At 55.3% G+C, this 26,705-nt stretch overlaps 1 protein-coding gene across 5 annotated transcripts in view; it reads left to right on the top strand.

Moving 5' to 3' along the window:
- The window catches only part of CAPN5 (calpain 5), a 57,225-nt gene that overhangs the window by 12,388 nt on the left and 18,132 nt on the right, over window positions 1-26,705 (top strand). For 3 of the 5 annotated variants that reach the window (XM_005890655.2, XM_070383657.1, XM_070383658.1), the window contains 2 exons: window positions 3,994-4,219; window positions 11,935-12,066. In XM_005890655.2, the coding sequence (XP_005890717.2) occupies window positions 4,055-4,219; window positions 11,935-12,066 (297 nt within the window). In that variant the 5' untranslated portion in view covers window positions 3,994-4,054. Of the gene's footprint in view, window positions 1-3,993; window positions 4,220-11,934; window positions 12,067-19,195; window positions 21,630-26,705 lie in introns of those variants that run through there. The other 2 variants (XM_070383660.1, XM_070383659.1) reach the window with 2 other exon arrangements.

Here is a 26,705-nt window from a genome sequence, read left to right as displayed (position 1 = left end):
AGACAGGCAGGGGCAGAGGGAAGAGGGCAGGCTAGGGGGCAGCTAGGAGGCTCGGGCTGTCCTGTTAGTGCCTCCAACACAGTGTAATATTGCAGAAGACAGGACGTGCCCCCGGCTCAGACACGGAAAGCAGAGGCTGGGGTTTGGAAGCTCGTTTTCTTGGTGGCTGGTTTATCTGTGCCATCAGTGGTTATGCCTGGAACTACAGGGAGGGAACAAAGCTCAGAGGCTTGGGGTGTTGACCCAGTGGATGGACTGGAGGTGACCTTGGGGCAGGTGAAGGGTGCAGGAGGGCAGTGGGGGAAGTGCAGCCTGTGCAGAGGCCAGGGCCAGAGAGGCTGGGCTAAGGAGGCCAGGGTCAGCCTGGCGGCAGGCGTGAGGCTGGAGAGATGGCTGAACTGGGTCAGACCCTCTGCCCAGCCAGGCCTGGGCCCTGATCTCCTGGCCCTGGGCCCGGCTGAGCTTTCCCCTCTCGGCTTGTGCCTCCCTTCTATCCTCAGGAGCAAACCTTCCCAGCGTGTTGGCCGCTGCGAGGCCTGGAGGGCGGCCAGAACCCTCACTCTCCACCGGCCGGGCTGTGTGACCTCGGCCAGCTCGCTCCTCCTCCCTGGGTTCTCTGGGCTCTGAACACGGGAATTGCTGGAGCTGATTTCTGGGCTCCTCCTGCTTTCAGCTCCTTTGATCTAATTCTTGCAGCTTAAATTGCTTCCTGAGCCGGTCCTACCGGAAACTGGGATGCTAATGGCGCTCCTGGTGGCTGTGTGCCAGAGCCCAGGGGCTGGCTCTCCAGGCTCATGTCTCTTTCCTCAGGCCTCCGACGCTGGGAGGGTGGGTGAAAGGTAGAGGGATGGCCAGAGAGGGTGAGGGGTTGGCCTGAGGTCACACAGCAGTGGCACAAGCGGGCCCAGTACGATGTATGGGCAGAAGATGAAGTGGCTGCGGGTCCAGAGGAGAGGATGAGCCAGCCCTCGACCCTCGGCCCTGCTCTCCCTGTCCACCTGTGTTCCGCCCTCACTGCCCAGTCTCACCTCCTTCCTTTCCTGTCTCTCCTCTCCATTGAATCCCCTCATCTTGCCCTTCCTGCGGGCCTGGCTAAGCAGGGTGTGTGTGGGGTGAGCCCAGCCCGGCCTGGCATTCACCCCCTTTTCTCCTGCACTTTGGGGTCACCAGGCCAAGGTGGAGGCTCCAAAGTCAGAGGATATGGGTTCAAGTCCAGACTCTGCCGTGGAACTTGGGCATGTCGCCTCCCTGCACTGAGCCTCAGTTCTCTTTTCTGAAAGATGGCAACAGTGAAAGGCATACCCAGTGGATCCTAAATGTAGACCTCTAGCCAGGTGGTGTGCGCATGGCAGGTGCCAGAGACACGAGGGTCTGTCTTGAGAATGAGAGGGAGCTTGTCTGCTTCTCCTTCCTCTTCTTTCTGGCCCGCTAAACAGTCTCCTCAGCCTTTGGTCAGTTATACTGGCATCTTCCAGTTACTGAGGCAATATTGTTCCTAATATGGAGGTGAGAAAATGGGGACTCAGAGAGGCTGAGTGACTTGTTCAAGGCCTCACGGAGGGCGAAGGGTACAGCTGGGAGTGACACCCACATCAGTCGTGCTCTCGAACTCATGTCTGCCCTAGAAGCCAGCCTGCCTTGCCTCGGTTTCCCTCAGCTACGCTGGGAAGTCGGGGCCTGTGTCTTTGGGGAGTGGGGCTTATGGCGCTGCCCTGAGCAGGCCCATGGTAAGTAGGTTCCGGGGGGCGTGGAGCTGCCAGATGGGGTCTGAGCTACACAGGCGGAGATGGGGTTGTTCGTCAGGTGCCTGGCTGTCCCAGCATCTGTCAGGGCACTTACTTGCTGCTGCTCCCTCCCCTCCCGGAGCCCTTTCCTGGCCACGTCAGTCCAGTCTGTGTCTCCTGGGTTTGCTCAGCATACAGCTGCAAGGTTAGGGTGCTGGACTGCGGGCGCTGAAGGGAGGATGCTTGTGGTGCAGCACCCTCTGCGTTGGGCTCTGTGTCGGGGCCGCACGTGGACTCAAGCCCAGACTCTGCTGTGGGATTTGGCCCTTGTAAAAATGGACCCACTGGTCCTCATCTGGGAGGGCCTAGGTGAGGGGCCTAAACTGAACACAGGGATATCAGGGTCATCAGCCAGGGGAGGTGAGCAAACCCCTGGGCTTGGTGTAGCCCTTAAAGGACCACCTGAGGGGGTTTCCTTAGTGGCTCAGACAGTAAAGAATCTGCCTGCAATGCAGGAGACCCAAGTCCAATCCCTGGGTCGGGAAGATCCCCTGGAGGAGGGCATGGCAACCCACTCCAGTATTCTTGCCTGGAGAATTCCATGGACAGAGGAGACTGGCAGGCTACAGTCCACGGGGTTGCAAAGAGTCAGACACGACTGAGTGACTTAACACTTTCATTTAGGGGGAAGGGAGGTCAGAGAGGGAGATGGGTCAGGACCAGTGCTGGAAATCACCCTCAAAATCCAGGAAGAGGAGACTGACTGTTCAGGTGTGTGAGGTGCTGCAGGGTCTGGGAGGCTGTGTGGGAGAGGCTGGCTGGACACCCTCAAAATCCAGGAAGAGGAGGCTGACTGTTCAGGTGTGTGAGGTGCTACAGGGTCTGGGAGGCTGTGTGGGAGAGGCTGGCTTTGGAATTGGAAGGTCACAAGGTGAGGTTGAGGGTCCTCAGGGGAGGTAAGGTCACCAGGATTAAGGAGAGTGCTCCCTGCGGGACTGGAAACCTTGATTCCAGAAGTGCGGTTAAGAAGGCAGAGCCCTGGAGGGAGGAGGCTACATGATTGATTGACGGCTGGCGGGGTCTCCAGGGCCGAGGGTTTTCCACACAGGACAGAGATGATCTCATGACTCTGGGAGCTTCCCTGGTGGCTTAGACGTGTTAAGTAGTTAGAATAGGGAAAAGAAGTCCAGAATGGCGGTGGCTAAAAGATAAGGAAGAGAAAAGCCAGTGAAAAGAGAACAAAGGAAGGTCGGACCTCAGGTAGAACAAACAACACTCTGGCTAACCCAATTTACATAGGGCAGGCCCGGGGTGGCTGGGGGGTGGGGTGGGGAACAAATAAAAAGAGGAGCCAAAGGGCTGGGGCTCCCCCCCGCCGCCCCCCACCCAGCACGCTGGGGCGCTCTTCTCTTCGGTCTTTGGGTCGACATGCCCTCACGCCTTGAGGATGGATTTTCCTGTTATTATCTAAATAAAATAGAGCTGTAACACGGAGCTGTAACACTGATTTGTCTAAGAGCTGTAACATGGTCCATTCGAGACCTGAGAGCTATAACACGGTCTGTCCAAGACCCGAGAGCTGTGACATGCCGAGGGCTTTAATGTCTGTCACTCCAGATCTTTGTTGTGACGAGACAGAACTGAGGAGTATACACTCATGTGACAGACATAAAGAATCTGCCTGTCAATACAGGAGACCCGTGTTTGATCCCTAGGTCAGGAAGACCTCCTGGAGAAGGAAATGGTAACCTACTCCAGTATTCTTGCCTGGAGAATTGCATGGACAGAGGATCCTGGCAGGCTACAGTTCATGGGGTCGCAAAGAGTCACACACAACTGAGCGACTAACAACTCTTCCTGAGGGTGTGACACCAGCCAGGGGGCTGCTGGATCACCGCTAGTCTGACTCTGCCTGGGAGGTCTAGAAAGGCTGGTGGAACAAAGAAAGGGAGGACATGGGTGCGTCCAGGCAGCCCTGATCACCATTGTGTTTGCACCCTGTTGGCCCATGGGCCTGGCGTCACCGCTGAGCATCACAAATGAGATTCAGGCTGTGGAGTCAGGCCAGTCATTCCTCTTCCTGCTTTGCTTCTAACAGCTGTGTGACCTCGGGCAGGTCTCTCCCCTTCTCTGAGCCTCAATTCTGGCTCGTACAATGGGGATGAAGATGCCCGCTTTCCAGGGTGGTGGGGAGGGACCACCTCCTTCAGGGTCCTGCGGGCCTCAAGTTCTCAGGAAGTGATGATCTTCTGATCTTCTGCCCTTCCAGGTGCCCGGGAGCTTCCCTCTGCTGCCTCGTCTCGGCCTTGCCTCCCGGGGCAGCATTCACCATGTTCTCCTGCGTGAAGCCCTACGAGAACCAGAACTACTCAGCCCTGAAACGGGCCTGTCTGCGCAGGAAGGTGCTCTTTGAGGACCCCAACTTCCCCGCCACCGACGACTCGCTCTACTATAAGGGCAGCCCAGGGCCCACCGTTAGGTGGAAGCGGCCCAAGGTCAGTGTCTGGTCTGAACTGGAGCTGAGACAGGCAGGCCTAGACCCACCTAGCCTGCAAGGGACAGTGGATGGCTGGGAGGGCTCACTCCGAGGCCCTAGGTGACAGAGAAAGTGGAGGGGCTGATGCAGGGCCTTCCTGCTGTCAGATTGCATCTGCATAGGGAGCCAGTTGTTCAGTTGCTCAGTCGTGTCCAACTCTTTGCAACCCCATGGACTGCAGCATGCCAGGCTGCCCTGTCCTTCACTACCTGCTAGTTTGCTCAAATTCATGTCCATTGAGTCAGTGATGCCATCCAACCGTCTTATCCTCTGTCGCCCTCCTCTCGTCCTGCCTTCAGTTTTTCCCAGCATCAGGATCTTTTCCAGTGAGTAGACTTTTTGCAACAGGTGGCCAAAGTATTAGAGCTTCAGCTTCAGCATCAGTCCTTCTAATGAATATTCAGAGTTGATTTCCTTTAGGATCGATTGGTTTGATCGCCTTGCTGTCCAAAGGACTCTCAAGAGTCTTCTCTAGCACTACAGTTCGAAAGCATTGATTCTTTGGCGCTCAGCCTTCTTTATGGTCTGACTCTCACATCTGGGCCTGACTACTGGAAAAACCATAGCTTTGACTGTAAGGACCTTTGTCAGCAAAGTGATGGCTCTGCTTTTTAGTACGCTGTCTAGGTTTGTTACAGCTTTCCTTCCGAGGAGCAAGTGTCTTTTAATTTAAGGGAGCCAGGAGAATGGCCCCCAATTCTGTAGCCACCACTCAGCTTCCTTATGAGGGAGATGGGGCCCTCTGTTCTGCCACCCAGGGTTGTTTTGGGGATACAAATGAGGTGATGTGGATGTGACGTTTTTCTAGTATGATTAGAGTGACATTCAAGTAGAAGAAATTTACTTTGCTGATTATTGTCAGTGATTTTTGTAGTGATTTTGAAATAGTTATTTGCTGTACATGGAAAGCATTTTATTATGATGGTTAATCAGTAATAATAGTGGTAGTAAAAAATAAAAGTACTGCATAGAGTTGTTGTGAGCGTTTAAAGAGATGATGCATGAAAGTCTGGCACGGGGCCTGGCACCCATAAGACAGCTGTCATCATTTCTGTTGGAATCGGTGAATTATGGAGCATCTGGCTGGCGGCTCCCTCTGTCTTGGCCTGGGTCGCTGAGGCTGGAATGTGTTGAACAGAAGTATCTGGCCTCATGGCATGACCTCATCCTCTTTAACCATGATTCCTGAGTGTGAGAGTGGGTGCCCCAGGGGCCTGGGTGACGACTGAGAGGCTGCTGAAGGCCACCCCCAGGTCCCCCCACCCCGTGCTGCACCACGAGCATCCTCCCTTCAGCGCCCGCAGCCGTGGTGGTGACACAGAGTTGTTCACACCAGAGGGATTCAGTGCTGGAGACAGTGATGGACCTGGGTGCCTGGAGCCAGGGAGACCCCCTGTCCGGCACTCAGAGGTGCTCACAGGAGGCATTGCAGAGCTGAAGGGTGAGAGGGTATGGTGTGAGAAAGACCTGCGCTTGAAGTCCTCAGGCGTATCTGGGACTAGCATCGGGGGCGGGGAGTAAGGGGAGAGGAGGTCCGGGGCCCTGGGCTTGGTGGAGCTGAGCCAGGCCAGCTGTGCTCTGAGGCAGCGGGAATCACAGGCCAGATTCTCAACAGCGTTTTCACGGGCAGATTTGCACTTTACGAAGTTCCCTCCAGCCCCCTGGACGTTTGGGGAAAGTGAAATTTAGTTTTTAATGTTCCTCTCATAGGCTGGGCTCTCAAGTCCCTTCCAAGACAGAAAATCCTGTTTTCTTGGACTAGGATACTTATGAGGTAGGGAAATTGAGTCCAAGAAGGGTGGGCACATGCTTCGATCACTCAGGGAGCTGGGAGCAGAGCCAGGCAGGGACCCAGCAGTCCTGCTTCCCCTGGCCCACCTGCCCAGTTCCAGAGAGAGCCTCCCTAGTGCCCCAGGGACTTCCACACCATGAGTTGCACTGCCTTGGTTCTCTGAGCTCCCAGCCGCCTCCTGGCTGGCCTGGGACTCCTGTCCTTGGCGCACCCCCAGCCCCCATGCCTCCTCCCTCCTCTTTGGTGGGTGGGTGGGGAAGGAGGCCGGCCTCAAAAGGCCTTTGTGAGGCTTTCGGTGGAGGGGAGACACTGGAGCCCTCTGCCCTCCTCTCACCCCACTCCCTCGTGGCCCACCTCCTGGCCCTCTCCTGCCCTCTGGCCATCACCCAGGCATTTTAGATCCTGTGGCTCTGGAAGGAAGCTGCTAAAGCACTGCTGGGGATGGTTGGGCTTGATACAGTGAGAAGAGGAAACGCCAGGCTGCCTGGGCTCAGCCACCTCTTGCTGTGTGACCCTGGTGGAGTCATCTGCCCTCTCTGGGCTTTCTGCCTGCCAGTTCGGGAGTCCTGCCTTGCACACTGTCCTGCATTGCCCTCCTCACCGGGCGTGGTGCCCAGTCCTCCACAGACATGCAAAGAGGAGGAACAGAGCTGCCCTGCCTGTCGAGGACTGGATGTGGAGGCGGGTGACAGGCAGCGTGTGGCGGTTGGTATTGAGAAGGAGGTGACAGAGTGGGGCCCAGGAGCAGTTGTGGGGGGTCAATTCTGGTTTGGAAGGCAGCTCAGGGCCAGGCACCGCTGAGTGGTGTGCAATGAGGGGGTGAGATGGTGTGGACCCGGGTGTGAGGGATGGGCGTGTGTACGTAGCCCTGCTCCACAGACAGGACACAGGACATGGGGTTGGTAGCCCCCAAGGGCCGGAAGCCATGCCCTTGCCTCGGGTAGGTGTGGCAGGGCCAGCCCAGTGGGGTGACCATTAACTCCCAGCTGTTTGGCCCTGGGCCAGTGAGATGGAACTTTGGCCCAAAGCAGCCACGTTGCTATGGAGTTCCACTTCCTGGGTCCTGTGACCTGACTGTTTACAAATAGAGCAAAAACCCAACTTTCTGGAAGGCCCGGGGGAAGCCGTTTGCACTCCTGTCCCGCCCCCAGCTCCTTCTCTTGATGTGAGTCTGGTATCCTTAGTCTGGTATTGTGGCCTTTCTGCTCTTGGGGGATCTCCTCAGTCAGCCTCCCTGTCTGCCAGCCTCCCTCCTCTTTCTCCCAAAATGGAATGAGGAAGCTGGCCGTGGAGCCAGAGGTGTGACCTTGAATGCGTCACTTTCCTCCTGGGGCCTCGGCTGCCTGCTCCGTGAATGGGGAGGAGTTCTTCCTTCCCCTAGCGTCTGGAGGTTGAGAGTCTTGAGGTGCTTGTGCTATTAGACACACCGGAGGCAGATGACAAACTTCCTTCCCTCGACCACCTGCTCCAGCGAGCCTGATGCTAGGGACCCAGAGTCAGTCCTGCTCGGAAGCCCCACCTCCTGTGGGCTCTCTGGTCCATTGCAGTCCCACCCAAGGCACCTGCCCCAGCCCACACCTCCTCCTCCTCTCAGCTCCAATGTTTCTTGGTTCTTTACCATTCAGTAAACATTTGCTGGGCGCCTCCCTCAGGGACCTAATCGGGGAGATAAGAGGAGATGAGAGACTGGAGGAGAAGGCCTGTGACTCAGGGAATCCCAAGGGGATGGGTAGATGGAGGGGTGCGTCCTCTTTTCTCAAGCCCAAGGCCTTAGTACCGCCACTTCTCCTCCCTGTGGGGTAGACCCCGCCATGTCCCCCCATGCTCTGCCTTCCCCAATCTCTGGGGATAAGAGATAAGGACCCCAATCTCAGGTCCTTTGGAATCAAGAAAGGGACAAATCCAGGTCCCACAAACAGATGTCGGTTTTGGAACCTCCCAGGTTCTCGCACGGTGGCCTGGTGGTCTCCAGCCCTGTGTCTGGGGCTCAGACTCACACCAGCACCTGGAGAAGACCCTGCTTCCCGGCTGTGCTGAGTAGTAGTCTCCATTATGATGTGAGATGAACAGTTTGTGCCGAGTCCAGCCACCTGGGCCTCTGCCCTGCCTAGGAACGGCCCCTCCTGGGTGCATGTGGGGTGGCCTCTGAGGAGGGGATTGCTGGGGAGGCGGGTCTGTGGCAGAGGCGACAGGGCACAAGCTGTAACCCCTGCCTTGCTTTCCATCCCAGACAGAGGTCCCGCTTTCTTCCTGGACCTCAGTTTCCCGGTTGTCTAATTGATTCTGGTTATGATCTTAGATTCCGGGAGGGAGATGACTGGGGTGAAGGTGGATGGACGATGAGAAGGGGTGAGGGCAGAGGGGCTGAAGGTGCCCTGGACCTGCTGACCCTCCTCTTTCTACACCAGGCCTGGAAACCCGAAGTTCAGGTTCAGGGAGGAGGTGGTTATGGGCTGTGACCTGTGTCCTGTGGAGGTGGTTTAATAGGCTGGGAGGGACTGAGAGGTGAGAGGTGGCCACAGAAGCAAGGGGCTGGGCCCCAGACAGAGGTCCATTGACCACAGAGGAGCGGTCATCCCAGCCCTAGGGGTGGCCTGGCCCAGAACCTGCCAAGCCCAGTCCCTGACACTGGCGGTGGGCAGAGCCAGGCCTGGACCCTGCCCTGGAGCTCGCAGGCTGGTGGGGAGACTCCCAAGGTGAACCTCAGTGTGGGCAGCGATGGGAGGGAGCACAGGTGGCTGATGTTGTCAGAAGCAGCATCTGTCTCCAGGCTGTGGCCAGATCCCATCTTGGGGGGAATTATGAGTTTCCATTCCTTTCCCCTCTGGAGCCTCCCTGCCCTCAGTCCGCTCCATGCTTGCTCTGCCGGCGTCACCACCTCCAGGCAGTCTCCTCTGATCTCTCCCCGTGTTCCTGCTGTCACCGCTGGGCTCGTGTGGAGGGTTACCCTCAGACTTCTCCTCCAGGGCTCTGCCTGTGGGCTGGGGCTTTTCTGACTGGCTCTGTGCTCTGTCCCTAGCTGATGGCCCAGGACAGGTCGGAGGACAGACGTGGGTCTTGAGAAGTCAGGCTCTATAGTGACACGGGTGAGGGTCTGCGCTGCCCCTGACCCCTTGGGCTTATTGCCATATGGCAAGTCCCCCACGCTGGGCTGAGGACAGGTGCAGGGGGATGGGGAAGGGACAGTGGCCTTGTCACTCACAAGCCCTGGTCCAGATGGAGGCTCCGGAGCTAACTGTCTGGACTGGAGTCCCAGTTCACCTGTTCCTCCATGGCCTTTCACAAATGACTTAATCTCTCTGTGCCTTGGTTTCATCATCTGTAAATTGGAAATGTTAACCATACCTATCTCTCAGGATCGTTCTGCACAGCTAGGCACACAGCTGGTGCCTGGTCATTGCAGGCTGTTTCTGATTGTTCCGTTCAGGGTGTCCCAGGGTGGCCCCGGGTGCCTCCAACCTCTAGTGGTTTCTCTGTCTTAAGCTGGCAGACCCACTCCTCTCCTGGTAATGGGAACACACCTTAGACCATCTCCTCCTCTCTGCTCCCTCCCGGACTGGAGGATTTGCCCCTGGTCTGTGCTCCCTCACAGGGCAGGGCTGAGACTGGAGCCAGGACTCCTGACCCCCCATGCTCAGTCTCTCCCAGGGGCCAGAGCCCTGTTCTGGGGCAGGAGGGCCAGGCAGGGATGGCTGGACCTGCCCACAGGCTGTCTCGGAGGTGGGGCTTAGTGAGGAGGAGAGCTCCGTCCCAAGGGCTAGGCTCTGTCTCATCTGTCCACTTGGCCCGTGACCCTGCACGTCACCGCCCCCTGCCTGACCTTGGCATCCTCGTCTGTGGAGTGGGTGGTCCAGTCTCTGGGCAGGGCCCAGAAGGGGGAGGGGTGCCTTGGAGATCACTTCCTGGGATGCCAGGCAGCAGCTGTCTCTCCCATGGTGAGGATATGACTGGGTCCTCCAGGTATGAAGCCTCCCTCCACACTTGTCCTGCTGACCCCAGGGAGGCAGATGCTGAGTCATGGCTTCCTCTGGCTAGGCTCAGCATGCGGGCCGGGCCTGGGAGATAAGATAAGGAGGGCTTCTGGAGAGCTCTCTGTGTTTCCAGCCTCAATGGATTTCCATGACCTGGAGCAGTGTTACTCAGATCTGTTGCATCCCGCAGTCCACGGTCCGTACTCTGGGGGAGCTGCCTTGCAGCTTGGCCCTGGTCACCCTGAAATCCCATCTGGAGTGCTCATGCCCTCAGTCCGGCCCTGCCAAACTCTTGATTTTCCCAGGCAGAGGTGGCAACAGGAGTCCTGAACACCTTAGTTGAGCTGATAGCTCTTTGCCCGTGTTCCCCTGCCTCAACCCACTCCAGTATTCTTGCCTGGAGAATTTCATGGACAGAGGAGCGTGGTGGGCTACAGTCCATGGGGTCGCAAAGAGTTGGACATGACTGAGTGACTAACATTTTCACTTTCACTTTCCCCCTGCCTCTGTGACCTGTGGAGTCCTTACAAAGCCCTGCAAGTATAATAGTCTGCCTCCTTTGCACAGGGCAGGAAACGGAGGCTCAATGGAGAGGTTGAGTCATTGGCCCAAAGTTGCACAGCAGGAATTTGAAGTCTGTCTTCCTGACTCTGCTACCCTCTGCTGGCTGCTTGCACTAGGACCTCAATAGCTCTGTGGACACTGAACTGGTTTAAGAGCAGCCGCTGAAGTGGAAGCAGGGTTGTGCTGTGTGGCTGTAACATGTTGTTCAACCTCTCTGGGCCTCAGTTTCCTCATCTGTAAAATGAGCACAGTGTCCACCTCTCAGGACCATGCATGGTGAGGATAGATCACGGTGCCAGCAGGAAGGAAGGCATGCCTCAGTGTTTACCTCCCAGCCCCCTATTGTCTCACCTCCCTTCCCCGACTTGGAGAGTGAGCTGTAGAGTGAAGAAGCAGATGGGAGAGGAGGAGGGTTCTGGGGAGGCACTCTGGGAGCTCTGGGGGTATCTGCTCAGTTCTGCCTGGTGTCGGCTTGCTGTGTGCCCTTGAGAGTCACTGCCTTTCTCTGAACCTCCATTCCTTATTAATAAAATGGAATAGCAATGCCACATTTATATGAGATATCTAAAGAGTCAAATTCATAGAGTCAGAAAGTACATTGGTAGATGCCCCAGGGGCCAGGTGGTGGGATGGAGAGGGGGGATGGGGAGTTAAATGTTTAATGAGGCTAGAGCTTCAGTTTAGGAAAGTGAAAAATCCAGAGATGGATGATAGTGAAAGTTGCCCAGCAGTGTGAATGTACTTAATGCCACTGAGCCATACAGTTAAATATTGTTAAAATGCTATGTTTTATATGGTGTGACTTTTACCACAATTAAAAAAAAGCATTAAAAAAGAAATAAAATGAAAACAAAACCAAGGCCACACTGCTTGGATGGGGTGAAGGTCAGATGAGGCAGTCCGAGGATGCACCCACATGGGTTCTGGCGTGGTCGTCTGTCTCCCCGCTTCTCCCCGCCCTTTGCACTCATCATGTGTCATTTTGGTGTCTTTCTGCCCTGTATCTTGCCCCTCCTGGTGATCGTGGGCCCCTGAAAGCTGGCAGGGATGGGCCCACGGGGCCGCTGGTGCTGGCGGATGATGGACACTGAGTCCTTGCTGGCCAGGGAAGACCACAGGGGGCAGGAGGGAGGTGGTGGCCCTGGTCCAGCCCCCCGAAGTCCTTCCACAGCATTTGCTCATCATCCAGACTCTGGCAGAGGAACAGAGCCAGGGGAAGGGAGAGGGGCTTTCAGAGCGGCCCTAGGGGAAGCTGGGTTTGTAGAGACTTGACACGGCCCCAGTTGTCCAGGGCAGGCAGTGGATCTCCCACGCAGACAGTGAGGTCTCCTCTCGGCTTCCCCGCAGGACATCTGCGAGGACCCCCGCCTCTTTGTGGACGGCATCAGCTCCCACGACCTGCACCAGGGCCAGGTGGGCAACTGCTGGTTTGTGGCGGCCTGCTCATCCCTCGCTTCCCGCGAGTCACTGTGGCAAAAGGTGAGGCCTGGGGAGGGTGGGGTGCTGGGGAGGCTTAATCAGCCTGGCGCCCTCACCACCAGCTGGGGGAGGTGGGGCCTGAATGAGTAGGTGAGACTTAATGACAGCCTGGGCGGGGGTGGGTTGTGCCAGGGCTCCCCAATATTGGCTGAACCTCAGAATTGCCTTCCCCTCCCCCGCCACTCAGGGGTGGGTGCTGGGAATCTATAGCTCCCAATTCTTTTTTTTTTTTTTTTTATTTTCTTTTTTTTAAAATTTTATTTTATTTTTAAACTTTACAAATTGTATTAGTTTTGCCAAGTATCAAAATGAATCCGCCACAGGTATACATGTGTTCCCCATCCTGAACCCTCCTCCCTCCTCCCTCCCCATACCATCCCTTATAGCTCCCAATTCTGACACATTCCCTTGTGACTCTTGGGGGACCCACGGTGTCCCTGGAGCCACTTGGCACAATAGGCACCTATGAAATGTGGGAGCTGCCTGAATCATGCCGTGTGGAGCCACCACTACCTGGGGCTCAGGAGACCCCTGTCAGGATACGCTGTGTACCTTGGCCAGTTCTTGTCCTTCTCGGGGCCTCACTCTTCTCACTTGTTCAGTGGGAGTGATGCAGACAATCCCGTGTTGTGATTCATGGTTCCCAGCAGCCAGTGTTCTGGACGAGGATGATCGGGTTTTCTGGTGCAAAGAATGGGCTCGAGGTCCTGACACTTCGCCCTCTTGTGGATACATTTGGCGATGCAGCTCAAATCCAACACAGTTCCCTCCCGGGGAGGTGGGGAGGCTGGGAAGCTGGAGTTGCGATTGCTAAACAGTCATTGACAGGGACTGCCTCCTGGGTTCCCACACCAGCAAAATACAAGTCATTGGCCCTTTCTCATTCCTATCCTTCCTGCTTTTTCTGTAGAGCAGGGCTTAAGAGCACTGGACACCTGAGTCTTCTGGGCTCAGGTGGGAGTCCCAGCCTCGTCATTTCTTCAATTCAGTTCAGTTCAGTCGCTCAGTTGTGTCCGACTCTTTGTGTCCCCATGAATCGCAGCACGCCAGGCCTCCCTGTCCATCACCAACTCCTGGAGTTCGCTCAGACTCACATCCATCGAGTCAATGATGCCATCCAGCCATCTCATCCTCTGTCGTCCCCTTCTCCTCCTGCCCCCAATCACTCCCAGCATCAGAGTCTTTTCAAATGAGTCAACTCTTCGCATGAGGTGGCCAAAGTACTGGAGTTTCAGCTTCAGCATCAGTCCTTCCGAGGAATATTCAGGACAGATTTCCTTTCAGATGGACTGGTTGGATCTCCTTCCAGTCCAAGGGACTCTCAAGAGTCTTCTCCAACACCACAGTTCAAAAGCATCAGTTCTTTGGCGCTCAGCTTTCTTTATAGTCCAACTCTCACATCCATACATGACCACTGGAAAAACCACAGCCTTGACTAGACGGACCTTTGTTGGCAAAGTAATGTCTCTGCTTTTCAGTATGCTGTCTAGGTTGGTCATAACTTTTCTTGCAAGGAGTAAGCGTCTTTTTTATAATTAGCCTCAGGTTACTCATCCAAAAAGCCAGGGTATCAGAGCAGCTCCCTCTCGGCAGCTGTGAGGGTAGAGCGAGGCATTGCCCTTAAAGGGCCTTGCACAGTGCGCTGCTGGGGGAGTGGTGCCTGCGGGAGCCAGTGCTGTGATAATTCAGATTCCCATCATGGGTGCAAGCAGGGTGCAAGGAGCAGGTGTTTGTTCTTGTCGCAAATCATCCTTCAGCCTCTAGAGGGCGCCATGCCCTCACCCCAGGCTGAGACTGTCATAGGTGACCTGTTGTCACGTCTTCTGAACAGGGGTGTGACCTCTCACAGCCACCCTGAGTGGGCATGCCTGGGACCTGGCCCCAGTGGTCCTGTGGGATATGGGGAGCTTTTTGCCTAGGGCCCTCGGCAGAGGCCACTGCTGAGAACCCGTTGACGTGGGCGGTCAAGGGCCATCCGAGCTGGGAGGGCCTTGGAGAGCCTCATGGCCCAGAGAGGGTGGGGGCCGGTGCTGTTCTCCGGGGGGAGAGTTGCTCTCCCCCTCCCCTTCCAGGCTCCAGCCCCCTGGTCTGAACCCTGAGCAAGGTGCACAGCTTCCAAGCCAGGTAGGGCTCAGTCTGGGGCTGGCGGTGGTGCTTGGGAACCTGTGGGGCTGGCCCCACACCTTCCCCCTGTCCTGTAATTGCCTGTTTATCTTTGATCTCCCCTCTTGAGGTGAGCTCCCCAGGGGCAGAGCTGGTCTCACTTATATCTTCTCTCTGAGCCCAGCAGGACCCTGGCACGGAGAGGGCTCAAAAAGTTTTGAGAACCCAGCCGTTCCCCAAACTGTTGGACCTCATGACTGGCAAGCAGCCCCACAGCAGGCCTTGCTGTCTCAGGCTTCCTGGGGGCTTTCAGTGGGGCCAGAGCCTGGCCCTCTGTGTCCTTCCCGGGGAATGGGCCGTCTGGTTATTTGTAGAGAGAAGCCCCAGCTTGCTATGGGCTTGCTCTGGGTCTGGCCCCTGGTGAAGCTCCCCACCTAGTAAGTGGAAAAGGGGGCCCTGGACCCTCAGACAAGAGGCCTGTCATTGATACTGTGTGACCGCGGGCAGGCCTGTGTTTATCTCTGGGCTGCAGGTTCTTCCTGCAGGGTGTTTCAGGGCACTCACCTGACTGGTCTGGAGGCTTCGAGGGTGGAATCTCCAGGAGCGTGGGTCCCCAGGAGGCTGGGGTAGGGCGGGCTGCGCCGGACTAATTGCGCTCTGCCTTCTGGTGCTGCTGTGGTGAGAGCCCCTGGGCCCTGGCAGGAGGCACGAGGCCCTGGGGAGCTCATTACTGTTTCTTGCCTCCCGTCCTGTCCCTGCTGACTGGGCCCTGTTTGTTGTCACCCCTCACTTGCTGGGCCTGTTGCCCTGCAGGGCCTCCCCTGACCCGCCCTGTTTTCTTCATGAATTGGGGTGGGGTGCACTCTTGCTCCCCCTCCTGCCTCACACTCTGGGGGTGCTGAGCCTCAGACGCAGGCACATCATGCCCTTGACACACATGCCCCCTCTTCCAGGAAGCCACCCCTTTACCTCGAGTATTGGACAGAGCCTGGGGCCAACAGGCACAGGATTTGAACCAGCCAAACCTGGGTTTGATTTTGGTTGGGTTTCTTGCTAGTTGTGTGACCTGGGGCAGGTCACATTCCTGTGCATGACCTCTGTGTAAACCTGATCTTTCCAGTCCCCAGGGTGGTGGCGGGGTTAAAGGAACTCATGGGGTGGGAGTGGGGGTAAGTCCATGGCATTTAGTGGCAACCGGTGTGCATTAAATGCCCACCCCGTCCAGTGCCCCTCCTCTGGGTTCCCACCTGTTTCTCTGTTCTGCTGGACACTTCTTGACAGCAGCATCCCCCACCCCATGGGATCCTTAGTGGGGGCATTATTGCCTCCACAACATGACTGTGTTCCCTGAGGGCAGGGCAATGGACTTCAGATGACCAGGTTTTGTGGACCAGAAGTCAGGATGTGAGAGTGGCGTGGGGCATTTGCCATTAGCCTGGCCTGGCCCACGCCAGGTGAGTTCACCTCCCCAGGAGCCTGGCTTGGGTGTGGGGGCAGGTTGGATCCCTGTGGTGAGCCATAGGGTGCCTGGGCCCAGAAGGAGTCAGCTGCTCCCCTGGCTGGAGTAGAGCGGGAGGAGAAACTCAGTGGGGTGCCTGGGTGTCTGAGAGTGAGTGGTGGGAGCTAGGCATCCTGGCCCAGGGCCTGGGGGAGGCACCCTGTGGCAGGGCCGAGCAGTCTTTTGTGCTGTGCTAAGTCACTTCAGTCGTGTCCGTCTCTGCGACCCCATGGACTGTAGCCCGGCAGGCTCATCTGTCCATGGGATTCTCCAGGCAGCATACTGGAGTGGGTTACCATACCCTTTTGCAGGGGATCTTCCCGACCCAGAGATGGAACCTGCGTTTCTTGTAGCTCCTGCTTTGGCAGGCAGGTTCTTTACCACCAGTGCCACCTGGGAAGCCCGAGCAGTCTTTTTGTTCCATTTAAAAATGTTTCCCCTCCCACACCTGCACTGCTATCTGAGCAACCTCATGGCAGTTCATTCACCACGTGGAAACTGAGCACCAACTCTGCCTATACCATTGTGGGTACCAGGGACAGGTACCAATTTACCAGCAAATTTGGAAACTTCAGCAGTGACCACAGGACTGGAAGAAGTCAATTTTCACTCCAGTCCCAAAGAAGGGCAATGCCAAAGAATGTTCAAATTACCGCAGAGTTACTTTCATTTCACATGCTAGCAAAGTAATGCTCAAAATTCGCCAAGCTAGGCTTCAACAGTATGTGGACCGAGAACTTCCAGATGTTCAAGCTGGATTTAGAAAAGGGAGAGGAATCAGAGATCAAATTACTAACATCCATTGGATCATAGAAAAAGCAAGAGAATTCCAGAAAAACATCTATTTATGCTTCAAGACTATGCTAAAGCTTTTGACTGTGTGGATCACAACAAACTGTGGAAACTTCTTCAAGAGATGGGAATACCAGACCACCTTACCTGACTCCTGAGAAATCTGTATGCAGGTCAAGAAGCAACAGTTAGAACTGGACATGGAACAATGGACTGGTTCAAAATTGGGAAAGGAATATGACAAAGCTGTATATTGTCACCCTGCTTATTTAACTTATATGCAGAGTACATCATGAGAAATGCCAGGCTGGATGAAGCACAAGCTGGAATCAAGATTGCTGAGAGAAATATCAACAATCTCAGATATGCAGATGACACTACCCTTATGGCAGAAAGCGAAGAAGAACTAAAGAGCCTCTTGATGAAAGTGAAAGAGGAGTGAAAACCTGGTTTAAAAACACAGTATTCAAAAAACGAAGATCATGGCATCTAGTCTCATCACTTCATGGCAAACAGATGGGGAAACAATGGAAACAGTGAGAGATTTTATTTTCTTGGGCTCCAAAATCACTGCAAATGGTGACTGCAGATTTCATGACTGCAGCCATAAAATTAAAAGACGCTTGCTCCTTGGGAAAAAAGCTATGACCAACCTAGACAGCATATTAAAAAGCAGAGACATTACTTTGCCAACAAAGATCCGTCTAGTCAAAGCTATGGTTTCTCCAGTAGCCATGTGAGAGTTGGACCATAAAAAAGGCTGAGTGCCGAAGAATTGATGCTTTTGAACTGTTGTGTTGAAAAACACTGTTGAGAGTCCCTTGGACTTAAAGAGATGAACCCAGTCCATCCTAAAGGAAATCAATCCTGAATATTCATTGGAGGGACCGATGCTGAGGCTGAAGGTCCAATACTTTGGCCACCCGATGCGAAGAACTGATTCTTTAGAAAAGACCCTGATGCTGGGAAAGATTGAAGGCGGGAGGAGAAGGGGATGACAGGATGAGATGGTTGGATGGCATCACTGACTCAATGGACGTGAGTTTGCGCAAGCTCCAGGAGATGGTGAGGGACAAGCAGGCCTGGCATGCTGCAGTCCATGGGGTGTCGAAAAGAGTTGGACACGACTGAGTGACTAAACAACCAAATGCTTGTGGCCCACTAGGGGCCTCCCTGGTGGCTCAGTGGTGAAGAATCTGCCTGTGGTTCAGGAGACCTAGGCTTGGTCCCTGGGTCGGGAAGGTCCCCTGGAAGAGGGCACGGCAACCCAGTCCAGTGTTCTTGCTTGGAGAATCCCATGGACAGAGGAGACGGGTGGGCTACAGTCTCTGGGGTCTCAGTGAGTCAGACACAACTAAAGCGACTGAACACACGTGGTCCACTAGACCCTTGCTTGTTTTCAGTTATTATACTTTGGCCTGTGCTTCTGTCCGCTCTGTGTGTTTGTGGCATGTCATGGCAGCTTCCCTCTTCCATCACCCCACCCCCAACTACACTCATATACTCCATTTCTTCCCTTTGCCCACATATATAATAGTGGAGCTCCTGGTTCTCCCTCAAGTACTGAGTATATAAACATTTCTCAGATTCTTTCTTTCTTTCTTTCTCACAACCTTAAGTCTTCTGGGGGAAACTGAGGCTTGATACAGGTGTAGTAAGTGGTGGGATTTTAGTAGAGGAGATTCCTGGGCATGCGGCTGCCATGCAGCACAGGGCTGAGGCAGGGCCAGCAGGCAGGAATCATCTGGGTCAGTGATTCTCCCATCCAAGTACTAACCAGGCCCAACTCTGCTTAGCTTCCGAGATCAGATGAGATCGGGTGCATTCAGGGTGGTATGGCTGTAGACTGGGTCAGTGATTCTCAGAACACAGTTCCTGGACTAGCAGCATCAGCATCACCTGGGACAAAATGCAGATTCTCAGGCCTCACGAGAGACAGATTAAATCTGAAACTCTAGGGTGGGGCCCAGCAAACTGTGTTTTAAGTTCTGCAGGTGACCGTGATGCTCCCTAAAGTTTGAGATCATGGATCTAGGTGAGAGGTGGCACCTGGGCTGGGGAGGAGAGCTTTCAGGGTAATCGACAGGCCTTGGCAATTGGGTGTGGAGGGGTAAAGGTGAGGCTGTGTCAAGGAGGGCTCCGAGATTTGGCTTAGTGAAGAGAAAAGTGTGAAAGTGTTAGTCGCTCAATCGTGTCTACTCTTTGTGATCCCACGGACTGTAGCCCATCAGGCTCCGTCCATGGAATTCTCCAGGCAAGGATACTGGAATGGGTTCTCAAATCTCAAATTGGTGGGCCCCTCTGGTACTTGTTCCCCACCCCTCAACTCCTGACAGGGGTTCTTCAGCCTCTCCCCACCGTGAGCACTTGCCCCCCACCTCTGGCTCTCTTACTGCCTGTAAGCAATGCTGCCTCTTCACAACAAGTCAGCTCCCTGCCCATCCGCGGTAGCCAGGGCGGTTGCCACAGCAATTGACATCAGCAGTTGGTCCCCGAGGAGCCTGCCGCTGTCCTGCCTGCCAGCCTGCAGTGCCTCCGTTACCACTTCTGCGACGAGCAGAGGAGATGGCATTGGGGATCCCTCCCTCCTAGGCACCCCGTTTTGAAGACTGGGTGGGGCAGGGAAGAGCCAGTGGCAAAGGGGGCGGGGCAAGGGGAGGGTCAGTGGGGGAGGCGGGGCCCCTCTTTGGTGGCCTCTTGCCTCTGCGGTGAGCCCCAAGTCCACTCGGCTCGCAGACGGTGGAGGCGGCAGCAGCAGCTAGCAGCAAGTGGGCCATGGCGGAGGACGAGCCGAAGCCTTCTCAGCTCAGCATGCCCTTAGTCTTGGACCGGGACCTGACCAAGCAGATGCGGCTGCGCATGGAGAGCCTGACGCAGCGCGGGCAGAAGCGCCAGGATGGCGAGAAGCTGCTGCGGCCGTCCGAGTCCGTGTACCGCATTGACTTCATCCAGCAGCACAGGCTGCAGTTTGAGCGCTGGGACGTCGTGCTCGACCAGCCGGGCAAGGTCACCATCACGGGCACCTCCCAGAACTGGACGCCCGACCTCACCAACCTCATGACGCGGCAGCTGCTCGACCCCGCGGCTATCTTCTGGCGCAAGGAGGACTCGGAGGCCATGGACTGGAATGAGGCCGACGCCCTGGAGTTCGGGGAGCGCCTGTCCGACCTGGCCAAGATCCGCAAGGTCATGTACTTCCTCATCACCTTCAGCGAGGGCCTCGAGCCCGCCAACCTCAAGGCTTCCGTGGTCTTTAACCAGCTCTGATGGCAGCTGCTGGTTGCCACCCCCTCCCCTTGCCCATTTGCCTGTCCCCTGCCCCCCTCCCCACCCCAGGTGTGTGTTTGGGGACATTATCTTCTGGCTGCTGGCTTGTACTTGGCTTGGCCGGAGCTCAGCCTGTGTCCTTCCTCGTCTCCTTTCCCTGGTGCTGACGCTCCCCGCTCAGGGGAGGAAGATGCAAACTCTTCGTAGTCTAGAAGCTGAACTGGCTGCTGCTGCTTCTGCCCTAGACCATGGTGGCCTGGTCGGGGCCAGTGTGGGAAGATGAGAGGCCATGGGAAATTGCCTTCTCTCTGCTCTGTCGCTGGGAGAGACTGAGAGAGAGACCAAGATACAGACAGCAACAGGCAGAGAGAGACATATCTAAAGAACCAGGCATCCGGCTTCTCCAGAGACAGGGAGGCAGAGACTACAGAGCAGCCTCCTTGGAGAGTCTGGCAAACAGGCATTTGCTGCCCTCATGGCCACAAAGCCTTTCCCTGGAGCCCGTGTCCGGAGGTGAACACCCAGCCCGAGAACCCAGGAAGGAGCTTCTCTGGGTACCTTGTGTTGTCCCACGACACCTTACTCTTAACACATCCGGCCAGGGTGCTGTGGGGGCTGATTTGGGCATGGGGAGTGACTGGCATGCTGGGGGCTGTGCAGACCAACTCTCGTTCTTCTGAGAATGACTTCAGGAGGGGAGAAGTGAAGGAGGAAGTCTGTCTGTCCATACGTATACATGTACATCAAGAGGGATCATGCTGTGTTCATTTGGATGTATTCTGTACCTGCCCTGTGAACAAGTCTGACTTTAGATGACCTATCATATAATCACCCAGCTGGTTGCCTGGTGGCCTTTAGCAGGAGCTTGATCAGGGTGACACTGGGGACGGGGTGCTTCTGAGCTGGGAGACGGAGGTTCATGCAGTGAAGTGGGGAGCAGTATAATAAGCAGATATCCCTCTGCCTGGGGGAGAGTGGGAAGCTGGAGAGAGGGGGTCCAGAGTCCTAGAGCTGGAGGCAGTAGCATCTCTGGGGCCTGCTGGGACATCAGGCTCTTCCTGGGTGACTGTTGGGAGATGGTGAGTGTGTCGTCTCGGTGCGGCATCTTTGGTGGAGTCAAAGGGTGGGGATGGACATGGCCTGGGAGAGCAGTTGTGACAGCTGATGGTCAGAAATGGGCTGGGGGTGGCAGTGTGGTGTGATGGTGAAACACTGGCCAGAGGTTGCTGGGGGCAACCCACTCACCAGAGAGGGAAACTGAGGCACAGTTGCCAGCAGATTCAGTTCCAGACCGCAAGCCTCACTCCCCTTCACACTACACAGGCCCAGAGTTCTGGCATCAGCCGAGGGCGCTTCAGACGCTTCCCGGCCCTCCAGGCCGCCCCCCCCCACTTTTTTTTTTTTTTGGTTAGGGATGTGCCTGTGACAGTTTGCTCGAGAAGCAGAGCTGTCGAGGGGTTGGAGAGCCCTGGGAACAGAGGCAGCGAGAGATGGAGGGTGAGAGCCAACCCCAGTGATCGGCGCTGCTGGGAGGGCAGGCCCCCCACTTCAGAGGCAGGCAAATGGAAGCAGCTGGAGTAGGATTCTTCATTGAGAGGTTTGACTGTGATGTGAGCAATGGTCCGTCCTAACTCAAAGCTCAGGGGTCTGTTCCGGGACATGCTAGGATTCCTGCTTGCTTTCTGCTGACTCCGAGAGAGCCTGGAGGCCAGACCCCGGCAGATGGCCCAGCCCTTCTGTCTTTGCTTGACCTCTCCCTGCAGCTCTGGGGACCCTCTTGGTGCAGCCTGCTTGTACCCCCACTCCACTACCATGTCTGCCCCATTCAGGCATGAGTGCCTCTGCCGTGGCCGCTACACTTCCCCAATAAAGCCTGTGTGCCCCGCCTCGTGGTGTGTTCTCTTGTCAGGAGCCACCCCCTCCCTGGGCCCTCTCCACACTCCTGCCCTCTCCTCCCGCCGCCGCTTTCAGGGATGAGTCCCCGAGCAGGCAGGTGACTGGCCCAAGATCACATGTAGGATGGAGTTTGAAACCAGGTGCCCTGACACCCAGCTAGGAACCAGCACCCCTGACAGTTTTTTCTCCAGTGGTTCCCAGACCAGCCTCCATGTGAGGCCTCAGGGAGGCAGCGGGCACTGAGAGGGGATGGGGGGAACTCACCAAGTCAGGCTCCATCTTGAGTCTCCCTCCCTTGAAGGGTGGCTGGGCAGGGGGCAGACGGGACAGGAGAGTGGCTTAGGGGTAGGTAGGGTCAGGCCTGTGCCCAGGTTTCATCTGGTCTCGGTCACTAATTTGCTGCCTGTCCTCAGGCCTTGCCTCTCCCCCAGCCTCAGACTTTCTAAAGGGAACGGCCTGCTTCCGTGAAGCTCTTGTATTCCTGCCCTGCTGACCGGATAAGGCCCATGTCACTGTGTCGCCTTAGTGCCCCAACTGAGCCCGAGCCTCACTCTAAGTGTTTGGACAATGACACCAGAAGCCCGGGGAAGAAGCTGCCTGCCCAAAGTCACAGCGGACGTGCAGGAGCGGGGAGGGTGTATATGAGAACCAAGCTCTGGATCTGTGGACCTTTGACTCCATGACACTGGCCCCCTGGAATGGGCAGGGGCGATGCCCCATCTCACCGGAGGGCTCAGGCCCCGGGCGAGGCTGGTTTCTCCCCAGAGACAAGGTCAGGCCTCACTTCAGAGGCCACTCTTCAGGTTTTGCTTCAGAACAACACCCAGTCAGGTGTCGCAGCCCTGTCTTCCTCCACCCCAGAGCCCTGCCCAGAGCAGCCGCTGCTGCCCTGATTCTCTTCCCCAAGCCCAACGTCCAGCCACAGCCTCCGTCCACTCCTGAAGATGCTTCTGGGAGGGGTGTGTGTGGGGGGGCGGGGACCGAGAGAAGAAACCAACCCTCCCGCTCTCCAAGAGCAGCAGTAAAGGCCTGGTTTTGCTCCCGAGACTGGGCTGGGAGGAGGGCAGGGAATGTGAAGTGAGGACGCGCTTTCCATGGGACCTGTGAGAAAGCCCCAGCAGCAGACCTGGCCTTTCCTGAGCTCGTGCCTCCCGCTGAGCCAGGGTAAGGTGGTGTGAGGGGCTCTGCCTGGCCCTGCCACCAGCCACCACCTCTGCGACCCCAGGAGACCTTTTTGAGTCTGTTTTCTCATCTGCCGTTTCGTGGGAGCTTATAATGGTACCTTCCGTGTAGGGTCGTCGTGAAGAAGAAATGAATTAGCAAAGTGCTGAGCTTCCTCAGTGGCACATGGGCTTCCTCTCTGGGTCTGCTCATTGTAAATACTTTCTCGGTCACTGTAGACACGGGGTCTCACTTTTCACAGTGATTCTGAAAGAGTGAGAGGAACGTATTTACTGAGGAAGAGCGCACGCTGCAGAGAGGTGACGTGCATTGCCTGAGGCAGCGCAGCAGCCAGTGCTTCTGGCGGCAGCACAGTGAGGTGGTGGCACGGGCAGGGTCCCGGCCTGCTCTGGTTGGAGAGAGTGGTCTTGGTGGAGTGGAGTCTCTTCACGTCACGGGGCTCAGAAGGGCCCAGTGGAGGGGACCTCCAGCCCTCACAGTCTAGCCTGGGAGCCCTGCGGGAGGGGGCTGCCCCGGGCTGTCTCTGAGTATCTGGCTGGGCCACTCTTGTGAACAGGGATCCCCAGCGCCCCCTGCTGGTGTGTCAGTGCCCTGCTGTCTGGGTGCTGACCTATGGGGTAGGGGTGGGGGTTACCCATCTTCCTGGTCTCTTCTTGCCATGGCGTCTGAAACTCAGGAGTTTGAGACTCTTGAAATCAGAAGCTGAGAACTGAGAAACTTCAGATGCTCAGAAGAACCAGGGACTCTTTGGTTTCGAAGAGTCGAAGAAGCCTGTGGCTCACCTCACACAAGTTGGGTAATGAATGCAGGAAACCCCACTGCAGTCCCGTGACCCGCAGCCCTACCGTGGCTGGGGTCTCAGGCAGAAATCTGTGGGATGTTCCCTCTCTGCCACACAAGCAGACACGCACACGCATGCACACACACTTGCACAGAAACACACCAATGCACACACTGACTTTCACATACACATGCGTGCTTCTGTGTACACACACATGGGCATTCACTCACTGGCCCAGAGTCCAGCAGGATTTGAACCCTGCCACTTGGGTCTGGGTGGGAGTCCCTCAGGAAAAGCCCCAGTAAGGAAAGGGGGAGGAGTCCAGGTGCCAGGGCACCAAGGGGCACTGGGGCACACCCATTAGTGAGGCTTTGAAGTTTCTGGGTGATTCTGCAGTGGGTGGCTGAATGGGTGTGCATGCTGAGTTGCTTCAGTAGTTTCTGACTCTCTGCGATCCTATGGATTGTAGCCCTGTTAGGCTTCTCCATCCATGGGATTCTCCAGACAAAAATCCTGGAGTGGGTTGCCGTGCCCTCTTCCAGGGGATCTTTCCGATCCAGGGGTCGAACCCATGTCTCTTATGTCTCTTGGACTGGCAGGAGGATTATTTACCACTAGGGCCACCTATGTGTGAGGTTGTTTGCAATCCCACTGAGCTCTTGCCTCACTGCCTCATCAGCCCAAGGAGGTAGCTCAGCCCTGTCAGGCCTTGTTTTTCCCATCCGCCCAGTGGGCTGTTGCCAAGGTTTTCCTTTCTCCTCTTGGGAGGGAGGTTGACCAGGTCACCCCAAGGTTGCACACATCATGTACCCCACATATCAGCAGGGATGACCCCTCATGTGTGCACAGCCCTCCACAGTTGATGCATCTTAGTGCTCACAGTCTTGGAAGGAGGGTAGGTAGATGAGGACTCCTTGGGAGATACAGAGTTAGACAGAACTGAAAGAGTGTTCCAGGGAAGAGAAAGGCAGGGGCTTGTAAAGGCAAAAGCCATAAGATTGTTAAAGGAACTATTTGTTCTCAAGGGCTAGACTGTCACGAGTTGTTTTAGGGTAAAGGATCCAATAAATATCTTGAGTTTCTGGAACACTGGGCAGACGTTCTGGATGGCTGCGTTAAAACAAGAAGTGGTCAAAGTTCAGATTCCATGTGGGCAGATGCATGCAGAAGTCACACTTGCTCAGTGGCCTCCCAGCCCCATTTTAGAGCGCGTTCTTAGGAAAACCAACTCCATTTTCATTTTTCCTTCATACCACTTGTGAGTACAAACTCCCCAGCTGGCCAAGGCCTCTCTGTGGCCAGCACTTGCAGATTTTCCTCCTGGGAAGACAGCCAGCTATGGAGTTAGGCCTAGCCATGTGGGAAGGAGCTTGGAGGAGGGGCTGCCTGAGGGTGCCCAGGGGAAGGTGGGGGGAGACCCCTGCCAGCTGCTGCTCAGCTGGCCCCTGAGGGACAGGGTCTGGGGTGTGGCCAGTAGAGGGAGCCACCTGTTCCAAGCTGAGGTGTCCTGAATCTACAGGGTGTAGATTCCTGTGGGGCCTGAGGGAGGCAGTGTTCAGGGGTGAAGCTGAGAGCTGCCTGCAGGGCTTTGAATGCTGGGCCAGGGAGCTGGTGTCCATGGTGATGGAGCTTTTCAGCTGTAGACACTCTAGAGCGGGGAGACAGCCTAGTGAGCCCTTGTGTCCATCGCTCCGTCTCAGCAATTGCTAACTCATGGTTGATCTTTGTTTCCTCTGCAGCCCTCTCTCCCCTAGAGTGTTAGTAGCTCAGTTGTGTCTGACTCTTTGTGACCCCATGGACTGTAGCCCGTCAGGCTCCTCTGTCCATGGAATTCTCCAGGCAAGAATACTGGAATGAGTTGCCATTCCCTGCTCCATGAAATCTTCCCGACCCAGAGATTGAACCCTGGTCTCCCTCATTGCAGGCGGATTCTTTACCGTCTGAGCCACCACAACCCTCTCTTTCTGAGGCAGCATATCATTTCCTCTGTAAATATTTCTGGATGCATCTCTAAAAGATAAGGACTTGTTCGAAACAAAGCAAAACCCCATAATCATAATACTGTAACATAGCTGAAATAATTTTACAGTAATTCCTTACCACCATCAAATATCCTGCAAATATTCTGATTTCCAATTTGTGTCATAAATGGTTGCATGGATGTTTTACAGTTTGAATCAAATCCAAACAAAGGTCCATTACTTCAGTCTGGTGGTTCTCCTTCATCTTTTCATGTTTTTTCCCTTGCAATTTATTTGCTGAAGAAATCTCGCTTATCCTGTGGGGTTTCCAACCATCTAGATTTTGCAGGCTCTGTTTTCAGGGTGTTGACTGATGTTTGTGCTCTGCATTTCCTGTGAGGTGGGACTTACCTCTGGGGGCATGATAAGGTTCAGGCACAATGTTTTTGGCACAACTGCTTCACGAGTGAAGTTCTCTCAGGAGGGACATCATCTCTGGTTGTCTTTCTCTTCTATGACATGGAAACCATCCACATTCCTAAGGGAGGTTAGAAGCCATGATTGCCTAAATCCGTCATTTGCCAGTGGTTCCAAGAGAGTAGGAGGGTGATATTCTTAATTTCTTCCTCTTTTCTCAGCTGGGATTCATTACCAGATAAAGGCCTCCCTTCATCTTTATAACACTGTTGCTTATAGTGGTTACTTTATAACACTGTTTGTATAGAAAAGTCAGGATTTTTTTTCTCCCTTCACTTTCCAGTTTCAAAAAAATCAATTGATTCCTTGCCACCCTCCACTAGTGACTAATTATTTGTTTGTGTTGGTATCATCACAATCTCATGAATTTGAACATATTGGATGTGTTTTCACTCATCACAGTCATTGTCCTTATGGCTGCTCAGCTTGGCCCGTCTCTGGCTAGTAGGAGCTTCTTTAGATTGGTCCTGAGTATTTTGATTATCTCCTTGATTTTTTGCATGACCAGATGTGATCTAGAGCAGCAGTCCCCAATCTTTTTGGCACCAGGGATCTGTTTCATGGAAGACAATTGTTCCATGGATGGGGTGGAGGGGAGATGGTTACAGGGCGATTCAGGTTCATTATAGCAGGGTTCTCGCTCCTGTGAGAATCTAATGCTGCCCCTGATCTGACAGGAGAC

This window comes from Bos mutus, chromosome 15, assembly GCF_027580195.1.
Source record: "Bos mutus isolate GX-2022 chromosome 15, NWIPB_WYAK_1.1, whole genome shotgun sequence".
NCBI classification, from domain to species: domain Eukaryota; kingdom Metazoa; phylum Chordata; class Mammalia; order Artiodactyla; family Bovidae; genus Bos; species Bos mutus.
The sequence above is the reverse complement of the archived record's forward strand: the minus strand, read 5'-3'. Positions and strand labels throughout refer to the sequence as shown.